This window comes from Microcaecilia unicolor, chromosome 3, assembly GCF_901765095.1.
Source record: "Microcaecilia unicolor chromosome 3, aMicUni1.1, whole genome shotgun sequence".
In the NCBI taxonomy this organism is placed as follows: Eukaryota; Metazoa; Chordata; class Amphibia; order Gymnophiona; family Siphonopidae; genus Microcaecilia; species Microcaecilia unicolor.
The window spans coordinates 510707269-510722083 of NC_044033.1; the positions used below are offsets into that span (position 1 = coordinate 510707269).

General features: G+C 41.3%; 1 protein-coding gene across 1 annotated transcript in view; it reads left to right on the forward strand.

Annotated features, from left to right (window-relative positions):
* The window catches only part of LOC115464823 (clathrin coat assembly protein AP180), a 198366-nt gene that overhangs the window by 31516 nt on the left and 152035 nt on the right, over positions 1-14815 (forward strand). The window contains exon 3 of the mRNA XM_030195181.1: positions 13250-13392. Within this exon, the coding sequence (XP_030051041.1) occupies positions 13250-13392 (143 nt within the window). The remainder of the gene's footprint in view (positions 1-13249; positions 13393-14815) is intronic.

Here is a 14815-nt window from a genome sequence, read left to right on the forward strand (position 1 = left end):
CTTTATCTGCTTGATGACAAGGAAGGGAAAATTAGGTTCTTACCTTGGTAATTTTCTTTCCTTTAGTCATAGCAGATGAAGCCATGAGCCCTCCCTGTATGATTGTCTGTGTGCTGTGAATCTGTTTTTCAGGTTCTGTTCTAATTTCCTGAAGTTCCTTCCTTGGGGGAAAGTTGGAAAACAATCTTCAGGATTCATGTTCAGTTTAAATTTAGGAGGATGTGTTCATTCCCTCCAGCATGTTTTGGAGAATGTGTTGATTCTCTCCAGGAGGCGCGTGTGTTCCCCTCCAGTTCTATAAATAGGAGGATGAGTTCATTCCCTCCAGTGTGTTGGGAGGATGTGTGATTCCCTCCAGGAGGCACGTGTGTTCCCCTCCACTTATACAATAAGGAGGATGAGTTTATTCCCTCCAGGAGGATGTGCATTCCCTCCTTTATGAGTTCATGCCCTTGTGATGGGCCATCGTTCGCTGTGAGGAAAGCTCTTGTGATTCCCATTGCGGTTTGCCATACTGCTTTGGAAGCTTCAAATACTGAAGAGGCAGTGGAGCTAGCTGGCCAAGAGGGCACTGTGAAAGTTTGAGTGCTCTCTATCTCCCCTGCTGGTTGATGGACATAACCCATACGTAATGGCTTCATCTGCTATGACTAAAGGAAAGAAAATTACCAAGATAAGAACCTAATTTTCCCATTTGCTTTCATAGCCGCAGCTAGGCTTTCATTTAGTGTATTGCTTTGGTAAGGTCTGTAGGCCCCACTGTGACTATAAAGCTTGTAACTGCAATCCAATACTTTTACTACATTACTACTGTTAGTAATATGTAATTTATCTTTATAACCAAGCACAGTATTGGAAGATTGGAGGGTGGCCAATGTAATGCCAATTTTTTAAAAGGGTTCCAGAGGTGATCTGGGAAATTATAGACTGGAAAGCCCGACATCAGTACCAGACAAAATGATAGAGACTATTATTTAAAAAAAAAAAAAAAAGCAGCATATACATAAGCATGGTTTATTGAGATAAAAGCCAACATGGATTTGGTGAAGGAAAATCTTGTCTCACTAATCTACTATATTTCTTGAACGAGTGAATAAACATGTGGTTAAAGGTGAGCCTGTCGATATTGTGTATCTGGATTTTCAAAGGACATCTGACAAAGTACCTCATGAAAGACTCCAGTATCTCATGAAAGATTCCTGAGGAAATTAGAACATCATGGGATTGATTTTTGTAGCATTTGTATCCCACATTTTCCCAACAATTTGCAGGCTCAATGTGGCTTACATTTGCCGTAATAATGGTTGCCATTTCCGGGTAACAGAATTACAAATGATAATGTGTTAAGTTGCATACATACATGGTACATACATGTAACATAACATACGTGAACAGATCATGGTATAGATATATATCATGTGCATATATATGTTAAGGAAGAATAAATTATAGTAATACATGAACGTTCCTGAGTACGAAATTGGGTTGTATCATTCTTTAGGTCATTGACTATGGAGAGACCATATTCGATATAGAGATTGAAGTGGTTATGCTTATTCATTAGTGGTAAGGAGGTTGATCAGTCAAGTGATAAGATTTAAATTATGTCTATGTCGTGTAAAGTCTTATTTTTTGGTGTTTAAGATGGGTGTTTATGGTATGCCTTCTTGAACAGATCTGTTTTCAGTAGCCTTCGGAAGATAGTTCCTATTGTGGATTAAAACTGGTTAAAAGATAGAAATGGTATTCTCAATGGAGAAGGGTAGATAGTGGGGTTCCCCAAGGGTCTATGCTGGGAACGCTGCTTTTTAACATTTATAAATGGTCTAGAGATGAGAACTAGTGAGGTAATTAAATTTGCTGGTGACGTTATTAAATCACAAGAAGACCTTACGAGATTAAGAGATTGGGCATCCAAATGTCAGATGACGTTTAATGTGAGCAACTGCAAAGTGATACATGTGAGAGAGAGAGAGAGAAGCCCAAACTATAGCTACTTGATGAAAGGTTCAACATTAGGAGTCACCGCCCAGGAAAAGGATCTAGGTGTCATTGTTGATGATGCAATGATACCCTCTGCTCAGTGTGCAGCAGCAGCTAAATGCAAATTTGTTATACCGCCCTATCTGAACAAACAGGTCAGGGTGGTTTACAGGATGTATAAAAACAAAAATAAAAAGAAGAGATAGAAAAGACAACAAATACCATTAGGACAGAAAAGATAACCTACAAGCCAGAAAATATGCAATACTTAAAAAAAAAATTTTTTTAATTCACACATTATACATTATCCCTCCAGTCAAGAAAATCACGAACGCTGAACTCCTCCAAACCCAACAGAGAAATAATGGGATTTAAGTAAAAGTGTTGAATTTCTTAAAGGAAGATTCAGACCGAATAGAGGGAAGTAAAGAGCTCCAACGTTTAGGACCGAGAAAGTAGAATGACGACTGATTTGGGTGAAAGGAGCACTAAACTGTGTGAATCAAGTGACTACAAGATCTTTTAAGAGTGTACGAATTATCACAGCAGAGAGAAGACAGAGGGTCAGCGATATGATTTGTGAACCAAAGAAAGACCTAAAAGGAAAAAGCAGCTAGTGAAGTCTAAAAAGTAGATGTAAGACATGGTCATAACGTTTGGCTCGGCAGAGAAAACAAACAGTGAAGTTGTGAAGTGTTCCAAGCCATTTTAGTTATGAATTTGGAAGACCTGCGAAGAGAGAATTACAGTAATCAAGTTTAGAAATAATGAAACCGTGCACGAAAGTGTGTAATGAAGCAAAGTCAAAGTCAGAGCGAAAAGAGTGAAGCTTACTCAAAGAGCAGAAACTTAAGAACAGAAGAGATGTGCTGAGCAGAAGATAGTTGTGAATCCAAGATTACTTCCAAGCAATGAAATGGTTGAACATGTTGAACCGATTGATCCAACATGCGATAGTTTTGGGTTTAGAATAAGTTTATGATCCAGAAGCTAAGACTGAATAGTACCTAAATAAAAATTGAACAGAAGCCAGATCAATCTGAAACGGTGAAAAGGGAAAAACCAACAATGTCGTTGGCATAGATATATAGAATTTAACGCATTAAGAGCCTGTAGAAGAGGTGCAAGTGAGCTAAGAAAAGTGTTGCACAAAAGAGGGGATAGAACTGAACCTTGGGGAACACCACAGAGAATAGGTGAAGGGGCTGAAATTGCAGAATCAAAGCAACCGAAAAAGTATGCCCAGACAAAAACAAAAAAGGAGAACCAAGCCATAGCTGTTTTTGAAATGCCAATATCAGAAAGACGAGTAAGGAGAAGTGAATGGTCTACCACGTCAAAAGCGGATGAAAGATCTAATGAAATAAGAAGAGAAATATTGTTTTAGTCCAATCTTGAATGTAGTTTACTGACAAAAGTAGTAAAAATGGACTGTCGTGATGACGTTGGATCCCACTTGACGGTGGTGAAAAATGGGTATCTACAGCAAAAGAATAAAGGTGTGACTAGACGACTCATTCAGGCACTTTTGAGAGAAAACAAATTTGAAACAGGACAGTAATTTACAGGATCACTGGGGTCAAGAGACGGCTTCTTTTAAAATAGGGCCTACTTTGGCATGTTTCCAACAACTAGGAACTGTACCTGAAGATAGAATGGAAAACAAAAATGAGAATGTTATAATGCCTTTGTGTATTGCAACCATACCTTGAATACTGTGTGCAATTCTGGTCACCGCATCTCAAAAAAGATAGCAGAATTAGAAAAGGTACAGAGAAAGGCGACAAAAATGATCAAGGAGATGGGACAGCTTCCCTATGAGGCAAGGCTATGGCTCTTCAGCTTGGAGAAAGATGGCCGAGGGGGGCTAGGATAGAGGTCTATAAAATACTGAATGGAGTGAAACGAGTAGAGGTGAATTGCTTACTTAATCTTTCCAAAAATAGGATTAGGGGACAGGCAATGATGCGACTAAAGCAGTAAATTTAAAACAAACCGTAGAAAACATTTCTTCGCTCAACATGCAATTAACTCTGAATTTGTTGCCAGAGAATGTGGCAAAAGCAGTTAGTGTACCAGGGTTTAAAAAAAGGTTTGGATAGTTTCCTTAAAAAAAAAAAAAGTCCATAAGCCATTTAAGATGGCTTGGGAAACGCCACTACTTATTTCTAGGATAAGCAATATAAAATCTGAGATCTTGCAAGGCACTTGTGACCGGGACTGGCCACAGTTGGAAACAGGATACCGGGCTTGGACCTTCAGTCTGTCCCAGTATGGCAACACTTACGTTCTTTTAATTTGTCTTTTTTTTTAAACCCAGTTACAATAACTGCTTTTATCACATGCACTAGTTCCAGAGCTCAACTATATGACAAGTAAACAAAAATATATTTTCTCCTATTGTTGTTGTTTTTTTAAATTATACCCTATAACTTAGTGGAGTGTTCCCTAGTCTTTGTGTTTTTTGAAATGAGTGCGCATTCTATTTAATGTGTCCCTATTTTACTCTAGTCATGATTTTAAGATCTCAGTCATATCTCCCCCTCAGCCGTCTTCTAATCCAAAGAATCCTGACCTCTTTAGCCTTTCTTCGTATGAGTCCTTCTATCCCTGTAATCATTCTAGCTGCCTTTTACAGTTCCACTATAATCTCCGAGACGCAACCAGAATTGCACACAATACTCACCGTGAAGTGACAGAGGCATTGTGATGTTCTTTGATTTATTCTCTCTTCCTTTTCTCATAATTCCTAACATTCTGGTTTGTTTGGGAGGGGGTTTTTGGCTGCCGCCAAACACATTATTACTTAATGCTTAAGAAAGGCTTTCATTTGTGATCAAGACATACTTCATTCGGGGAGGAACTGACATCACAGACCCAAATGGCATCTTGAAAACGGAGCTCCCAAGCCTCTGCCAAGAATTAGCTTTATTAGCAGCTTTCCTCCATGCTATATCACGAGTGGTACACTCCCGATTGGAGGGCACGGAATACTGCATGGGTCATGACTGCCTCGCAAACAAAAGCACTCGATTTACAGGCTTTTGCATTTCATTGGAAGGCGATGTCTCCGACTACGCACTGTGAGGATCAAAAACGTGAAACCCGGTATCTGCTAGACAAGGTGGAAGATTTGGAAAATCGGAGCGTCGCTTCAACATACAGGTCCGCGGGCTGCCAAAGTTACCAATGAATATTCAGATTGTGAAGAAATTGTGCAACGCCTCGCAGCCCATCTGTTCTCTGATCCCGTGCACTTGCCTCCATTCGTATTGAGTGTGCCCATCGAGCCTTAGGGATGAGAAGACCAAAAACGCATAAGGATATAGTGTTACATAAGTATTTAGAGAATCCACAAAGCGTGGAGAACTCAAAGAAGACCCACGGATACTTTGTAAAACAAACAAAAAAGTGGGCACAAAACCAGGAGTCCCAGAGACTGGATCACAGTAAAGCTAAAACCAAATTTTATTAATTAGTATATTTGACTCGTATATTTGACTCGACACAACCGTTGTGTTTCGGCCAAAGGGCCTGCATCAGGAGTCTAAATACTAAAGTAGACAGCTAATGATGATCCAGAATAAGAAATACTGGCGAATAGTGTATAAATGGTCTTAAAAAAGACCTTTGTATTGAATTGTGGAATGGATCACTTGCGTGAAGAGTTCAGCAGTAAATTTGAAAATTTACTGCTGAACTCTTCACGCAAGTGATCCATTCCACAATTCAATACAAAGGTCTTTTTTAAGACCATTTATACACTATTCACCAGTATTTCTTATTCTGGATCATCATTAGCTGTCTACTTTAGTATTTAGACTCCTGATGCAGGCCCTTTGGCCGAAACACAACGGTTGTGTCGAGTCAAATATACGAGTCAAATATACTAATTAATAAAATTTGGTTTTAGCTTTACTGTGATCCAGTCTCTGGGACTCCTGGTTTTGTGCCCACTTTTTTGTTTGTTTTACATAAGTATTGCCATACTGGGAAAGACCAAAGGTCCATCGAGCCCAGCATCTGTTTCCAACAGTGGCCAATCCAGGTCACAAATACCTGGCAAGATCCCAAAAATGTACAAAACATTTTATACTGCTTATCCCAGAAATGGTGGATTTTTCCCAAGTCCATTTAATAATAGTCTATGGACTTTTCCTTTAGGAAGCCATCCAAACCTTTTTTTAACCTCCGCTAAGCTAACCACCTTTACCACATTCTCTGGCAATGAATTCCAGAGTTTAAATGTAAAGTGAAGAAAAATTTTCTCCGATTTGTTTTAAATTTACTACACTGTAGTTTCATCGCATGCCCCCTAGTCCTAGTATTTTTGGAAAGCATGAACAGACGCTTCACATCCACCTGTTCCACTCCACTCATTATTTTATATACCTCTATCATGTCTCTCCTCAGCCGTCTCTTCTCCAAGCTGTATAGCCCTAGCCTCCTTAGTCTTTCTTCATAGGGAAGTCGTCCCATCCCCGCTATCATTTTAGTCGCCCTTCGCTGCACCTTTTACAATTCTACTATATCTTTCTTGAGATGCGGCGACCAGAATTGAACACAATACTCAAGGTGCGGTCGCACCATGGAGCGATACAACGGCATTATAACATCCTCACACCTGTTTTCCATACCTTTCCTGATAATACCCAACATTCTATTCGCTTTCTTAGCCGCAGCAGCACACTGAGCATAAGGTTTCAGTGTGTTATCGACGACGACACCCAGATCCCTTTCTTGGTCCGTAACTCCTAACGTGGAACCTTGCATGACGTAGCTATAATTCGGGTTCTTTTTTCCCACATGCATCACCTTGCACTTGCTCACATTAAACGTCATCTGCCATTTAGCCGCCCAGTCTCCCAGTCTCGAAAGGTCCTTCTGTAATTTTTCACAATCCTGTCACGAGTTAACGACTTTGAATAACTTTGTGTCATCAGCAAATTTAATTACCTCGCTAATTACTCCCATCTCTAAATCATTTATAAATCTATTAAAAAGCAGCGGTTCTAGCACAGGAAAGTGCTTTTCCTCAGTGTCTTGGATGGACCACTACAGAAGATGGGAATGTTAGAAACCCAATAGAAGATGTGAAAGTAAATCGAGTTTTACGATGAATGGCACCTTATTTGTAATGAAGATCAAAATTTTCATACCATCGGTGCTACCAGTTCCAAAAGTGAAACAAATGACAATCAATGAACAAAACGTAATAGGCTAAAAATAGTACCAGTGACACAAGCAGGATCAGAAATAGATTCAGCATAAAATAGGCTTCAATTGTACCGTACGTCACATCAGATCATAAATAGTTTAGAGACCATCTCAGAAAACTGTAGTATAAACTGCCCTCTAAATGTGCAGTGAAGAAAATGGATAGTTAGCAAGCCAGAAGACTACCCAAAAGACAGTTGATTTGGTTTGGTATATCCCAGATCTTAATGTCAAGTCCTTGGTAGAAGCAACATCAAGAGCTTTCAATTATTCCTTGTGCTTGCCCTTTCCTAAATAGAAGAGGATGGGTAGAAGAAGAAACCATAGAAAAGTTTTAAGAGCCTTTGATTTTCGTTTTCCTTTATAAGCTTTTTTTTTTTTTTTTTTTTTTTGTCGGCATATATGAATGAGGAAGCTGTGGGCACAATCGGAGGATTTCATTTGTACGTGGAGCTTGTTTGGGGTCTGCTTACGTTGATCACACATTAATCACCTCCATTACAGCTAAACCCCAACTGATTATTGTTGGAACACCCACGTTCTTGGTTTTGGTTCTTACACTGATAAAACAAATAATACTTCCTTGTCATCAAGCAGATGAAGCCATTACGTATGGGTTATGTCCATCAACCAGCAGGGGAGATAGAGAGCACTCAAACTTTCACAGTGCCCTCTTGGCCAGCTAGCTCCACTGCCTCTTCAGTATTCTCTATCTCCCTTAGCAGGGTGGGTAGACAGAATGTGGCTGCCAGGAGGGATGCGCGTTTTGGTGCACAAGTGCTAGCACATGGTGTGGCTTGTTCCCACCCTATCTAGGGATTGCTTTGTTACATCCCATACGTAATGGCTTCATCTGCTTGATGACAAGGAAGGGAAAATTAGGTTCTTACCTTGGTAATTTTCTTTCCTTTATTCATAGCAGATGAAGCCATGAGCCCTCCCTGTATGATTGTCTGTATGCTGTGAATCTGTTCTTCAGGTTCTGTTCTAATTTCCTGAAGTTCCTTCCTTGGGAGAAAGTTGGAAAACAATCTTCAGGATTCATGTTCAGTTTAAATGTAGGAGGATGTGTTCATTCCCTCCAGGAGGCGCGTGTGTTCCCCTCCAGTTCTATATATAGGAGGATGAGTTCATTCCCTCCAGTGTGTTGGAGAGGATGTGTGATTCCCTCCAGGAGGCGCGTGTGTTCCCCTCCACTTATACAATAAGGAGGATGAGTTTATTCCCTCCAGGAGGATGTGCATTCCCTCCTTTATGAGTTCATGCCCTTGTGATGGGCCATCGTTCGCTGTGAGGAAAGCTCTTGTGATTCCCATTGCGGTTTGCCATACTGCTTTGGAAGCTTCAAATACTGAAGAGGCAGTGGAGCTAGCTGGCCAAGAGGGCACTGTGAAAGTTTGAGTGCTCTCTATCTCCCCTGCTGGTTGATGGACATAACCCATACGTAATGGCTTCATCTGCTATGACTAAAGGAAAGAAAATTACCAAGGTAAGAACCTAATTTTCCCTTGCTTACTCAGAAGTGAAATAAAAGGAAAAGTTTATCCTGGAAACAAGTAAATAGTAGCTCAAGCAGAGGCTCATAGCAAGTCTGAAATACAGAAAAGAAATGATTAGAGACCCCAAGATCATGTATAACCGTCAACCACCCACCCACATCTCGGTTAAAGGTCCACTTCCTCTTCTCCCATCGCTTGCCCAACGAATCACGCTAAATGCGTAAACCTGGTTTAGTTCAGTCTAGTCAGTAGGAGTGCGGGTCACATGGCTGTCCTAGCACAATTTCACAAGGCCACCCTGCAGACTGATCTAGTTAGTGGAGGAGTGGCCTAGTGGTTAGGGTGGTGGACTTTGGTCCTGGGGAACTGAGGAACTGAGTTCGATTCCCACTTCAGGCACAGGCAGCTCCTTGTGACTCTGGGCAAGTCACTTAACCCTCCATTGCCCCATGTAAGCCGCATTGAGCCTGCCATGAGTGGGAAAGCACGGGGTACAAATGTAACAAAATAAATAAATATAGTTTGTGGAAGCCCTGTATATACATGCATGAACAAACATAGGTAGGTATGTGCAGTACTTTGCAGCCCCTTGGCTGCTCACTGGCAAAAGTGAAACCAGTCAATGAACATTTACCAGGGCAGATTGTGCATGATATATAGATACATACTTCGTTAAGCAGGATAATAAAGTTAATAAGCCAGAACAAACATGTCTTGATTGTCAATTGTATTACTTTTTCACTGAACTCTGTTCTGGTGCAGTGAGGGAAGCCCATTTGGAAATTTAACATGCTATTGATTGGAGATTTGTTAATTTTTTGTGTTGGTGTAGACAGTTTAACAGTACAGAAGCTTATTAAAATCCACTAATCAATGATTATGTTTTTGTTGTCATCAGGGACTCGAAATTTTATTGTCAAACCACATGTAAACATAACCACCCCAGTTTTTTTTGGGGGTAGCAAATGGGTGTATACTCCTTCCCAAATCCTTGTTATACAAAGAGGTATATTTGGCATTTTGGCCCAATAGTGCGAACAGTGGAGCTTCCTAGGTTTCTGCTGGCAGACTTGGGAGTGTGTTGCTTTGAGGTCACAAGGTCTATTTGGACATCTATATATATAAAACTCACCCTCACCGTTTTATTGGCTTCTGACGTCACTGAAGCCAAGGTTCGTATGTTCGAAGCTCTGAAGCCTCGAAAATCACAGTCTCTGGGCCCCGCCCTCGCGTCAAACGTTATGACGTTGAGGGCGGAGGCGGAGCAATTCACCGCCCTCGCGTCAAACATTATGACGTTGAGGGCGGAGGCGGAGCAATTCACCAACATCGACGACGGGTGGGGGGGGGGCCACAGGAAAGCCTTGCTTGCGCCCGTTTCATTGGCTCCAGAAACGGGCCTTTTTTTACTAGTCTTGCAATAAAACACCAGGCCACATCATTTATTCCAAAGGAATAATGCTTACTGGTGTGTGTTAAGCTAGTACATAATGACAATGTAAGAAAAGATAGATGTACGAGGCAAAATAACAGTTAAATGAACAGAACAAAGCATGCAGCCTATTACATGAATCTAATGTTTTGCTTTTGGACTATCTTTATACTATCTAATGTTTTGCTTTTGGACTATCTTATATCTTTGAAGCCAACTGTTTGCCCCATATTTTTTGAGCTTCTTAGGATTAAGTGTCTTACCCAGGGTGTCCTGCACTATAGATTGACACTACTTTCTGCTCAGTATCAAGAGGAAAGAATCCGAGATGATCCTTTATTTTAAGGTTCATCCCAGAGATCACAGCTTAGGTGAGAGAAAATAGTTAAGTGTTCACCCCTACAGAAACCATATACTATTCACTCCTTTTTCTGCTGGACCTCTGCTACTTCATTCCGCCATGGAGCGGAGGAGTGGCCTGAAGGTTAGTGTAGCGGGTTGTGGACCTGGGGAACTGGGTTTGACTCCTGCTGCTGCCTGATGGTCAACAGTGGATGGAGATCCTGGGGAACCAGGTTCAATTCCCTCTGCAGCTCCATGTGATCCTGGGCAAGTCACTTAACCCTCTATTGCCCCAGGTATTACTTAGATTGTGAGCCCACTAGGGGACAGTACCTGTAAATTAGAACTGTAAACTTCTTGGTTCTAAGCAGTATATAAATACACGAATGATGATAATGATTCTAGAACATTCAGAGCTCCTATCTGAACTTGTCAACTTCCAGGTTGAAAGAGTGGAGGACTAGCCTAGTCTTCTTTCCTAGTTTATCAACTACTCCTCTCAAAGAATTCAGATTTGGTAGGATCTTTCCTTTGTCAACTGCTCTGTAGTAGGGGTGAAATTTGGTTAGTTTTCATTCTCAACCCCCCTTCCCTCACCATCACCAATTTGAATTTGTGCCAGTTGTTGTTTATTGGTTTCCGTTGTCTTTTTATATGCAGATTTTAGTGCACACTGAATTTGGTTTAATGTGCACTAACTGTTGAATGAAAGTCTTTTAGGCCCAGATGCACTAAACGTAACGAGCCAACAACATTGTTTTTAAACTAGTTTTAGCCGGTTTAACGAGCAAGTAGTAAAACGAGACATACACAAAGGGGTTCTCCGAGCCATTTTCCTATTACGGTAGAAGATGATGAAAACGGAATGCAAAGCTATTATAATGAGCTAATTAACTATTATGTGTATGCAAGGTGATGCACAGCCATTTTCCAACCCTATGCACAAAAGCAGTCCCTACCTTTACCGTGGAAAATCTAACGGGAGGTGTGGTGCTCTCGGTAAAATCCCTGGCTGGGCTGCTGGTGCAAGGAAGCTGATCTCTCACCAATCACAGCACGCTTAGCTGACACCAGTGTCGGCTAAATGCGATGTGATTAGTGGGCAGGCAGGCAGGCAAGTACTGTAGACAGCTATTATACACGCAGCTTGCTCGGTGCCCATTGGAAATCTCCCTTGTGCTCATCTCTTCAAGAAGCCTGTCTCTTTAAGAAAGTGATTTCTCATTTTTATTTATTTTTTTTTAAAAGGTCCGGTTTGAAATAGAATTGAACTCCAACAGAAAACTTTTTTTTTTGTTTGTTTCCTGACCCGTTTACACAGTCCTGGTCTCTCTCACCAGTCACAGTGCGTTTAGCTGACACTAGTGTCAGCTAAATGCACCGTGATTGGTGGGCAGGCAAACAAGTGCTCTAGACGGCTATATACACGCAGCTTGTCTGCGACATGCGCAGAGCAGCCACGTTTAACGCTTGGCTGCTCTGCGCGTGCTCAGCTGACCGACTGGGTGGAAGGAGATCGCATGCAAATGTGCTAACAGTGAGCAGCTCATTTGCATGAGATTTCCTTCATGCATGCCTGTTGTTTACAAAATTGGTAAGGGAAGGGCTTTTAGCATGGCCTTAGTGCATCTGGGCCTTAGTATGCTTTAAATTCAATTTAGCACACACTAATCTGTGCCCTTTCATTTAAATCAACACCTCTATTGCCCAGGGCTTTGGGCACTGTGACTCATTGGTCTGAAAATAAATCCTACCAGCAACAGTGTTAAGAAACCAGAGAAATGTTAGTTTTTGCAGATAGGCTCTTGTTTTCATTCCTCTTTTTGGGTGGCTGTTTTTTTCCTTACTTCCCTCTGCCAGCATCTTAATGCGTTCTTATTCAGCTGCCATGTTTGCTTCAGCTTCTGTTCCCAAGCCTAGTCAGAATCATTTCTCCCTCTTTCAGCTCAGCCTAAACTGTAGCTGCGATCATGTCGGTGCTAAGACAGAAAAATAGTTGAATAGATGACCAGAATTTTCCCCACACTCAGTTGTTTGTGCTTGTTGTTGTTCTGGTGTAAGAAGTAAACATAACATAAATCCATTGAGTTCAAGTTCCATGAATAGTTCCACCTGCTAGGGGAGGCGGTTAAGTCATTTTACAATATTTGAGTGGATAAAATAATAGGAGCCTATGAGGAGTCGTGGGAGTGGAGAAAGGGCGGGGAAAACAAAGAGGGGGTAGGGAAGATAGGCTCTTTTCAAACAATGGAGAAGACGTATGATTTATTACAACAACTCGACTCAAGATGTTTTTATGAGTTTATTTCAATTGCTTTTCGTTTGCATTATTCATGTTTTATATTTGTTTTTATAGACTCCTGAAGAAGGCGCTACGGCGCCGAAACACGGCTGTGTTGAGTCGAGTTGTTGTAATAAACATTACTTTTTATTTACAATCATACGTCTTCTCCATTGTTTGAAAAGAGCCTATCTTCCCCACCCCCCTCTTTGTTTTCCCCTTGCTTTGTTTCGTGGGGATTAAGTGCACCTCCACACTCTGTGTGGTACTCCCACACCTTGCGTGGTTTGTTTTTTTTGGAGTGGAGAAAGGGAGAAATCCTCCAAGTTTTGTAGTTTGGGTTTTCCGTTAGGCCTCTGAAATACTAATTGAGAATTTTGTACTTTTTTTTTTTCTTTTCATATTTGTGCAAAAGAGGTTAAAATATCTCTCGATGTTGCTGAACATAATACTGTCCCAAGGTAACGTCAGTACAATTGTTCTTTTTCCTTTCAGATTTGATCCAGGCTACCAACGAAACAAATGTGAATATTCCACAGATGGCCGACACTCTCTTTGAACGTGCGACAAATAGTAGTTGGGTGGTTGTCTTTAAAGCTTTAGTTACAACACATCATCTTATGGTCCATGGGAACGAAGTAAGTTCACAGCATTTCTGTCTAAAGACACCAAAAATCCTTGTAACCTTTGTAGTACGTCATCTTAAACATGAGCTCTGATGTGGAATATTACAAGAGCTCGTGTGTTCTGTCATAGAATGTATCGATTAATGATGACTTGTGGAATCTGTTCACTCCTTTTTGTTCATTGGGTTAGGGTTTTTTTTGTGTTTTTTTTTTCTAGCTCATTTTATACAGTTTAACACACAAGAACTTAGCATTTATTTTATTTTTGTTACATTTGTACCCCGCGCTTTCCCCACTCATGGCAGTCTCAATGCGGCTTACATGGGGCAACGGAGGGTTAAGTGACTTGCCCAGAGTCACAAAGAGCTGCCTGTGCCTGAAGTGGGAATCGAACTCAGTTCCTCAGTTCCCCAGGACCAAAGTCCACCACCCTAACCACTAGGCCACTCCTCCACTGTTGCTACTATTTGAGATTCTACATGGAATGTTGCTAGAAGTCGGCCCTTGCAGATCACCAATGTGGCCGCGCAGGCTTCTGCTTCTGTGAGTCTGACGTCCTGCACGTACGTCAGACTCACAGAAACAGAAGCCTGCGCAGCCTTCTACATGGAATGTTGCTAGTGGAATAGCAACATTCCATGTAGAATCTCCAATAGTATCTATTTTATTTTTGTTACATTTGTACCCCGCACTTTCCCACTCATGGCAGGCTCAATGCGGCTTACATGGGGCAATGGAGGGTTAAATGACTTGCCCAGAGTCACAAAGAGCTGCCTGTGCCAGGAATCAAACTCAGTTCCTCAGTTCCCCAGGACCAAAGTTCACCACCCTAACCACTAGGCCACTCCTCCACTGTTGCTACTATTTGAGATTCTGCTATTCCACTAGCAACATTCCATGTAGAAGTCGGCCCTTGCAGATCACCAATGTGGCCGCGCAGGCTTCTGCTTCTGTGAGTCTGACGTCCTGCACATACGTGCAGGACGTCAGACTCACAGAAACAGAAGCCTGCGCAGCCTTCTACATGGAACGTTGCTACTGGAATAGCAACATTCCATGTAGAATCTCCAATAGTATCTATTTTATTTTTGTTATATTTGTACCCTGCACTTCCCTGCACTTTCCCACTCATGGCAGGCTCAATGCTTACATGGGGCAATGGAGGGTTAAGTGACTTGCCCAGAGTCACAAGGAGCTGCCTGTGCCTGAAGTGGGAATCGAACTCAGTTCCCCAGGACCAAAGTCCACCACCCTAACCACTAGGCCACTCCTCCACGAATTTGTAGGCTAGGAAGGATTAAACTTTTTTGTGTGCACTAATTTTTTTTTTTAAATCACACTCCTAATATTCATTGTAAATTCATGAATATGTTGAGCCTATGAATTTCTCTATCTTTAAGTCCATTTGTTTGAAAAAAAAAAAAAACAATCTACA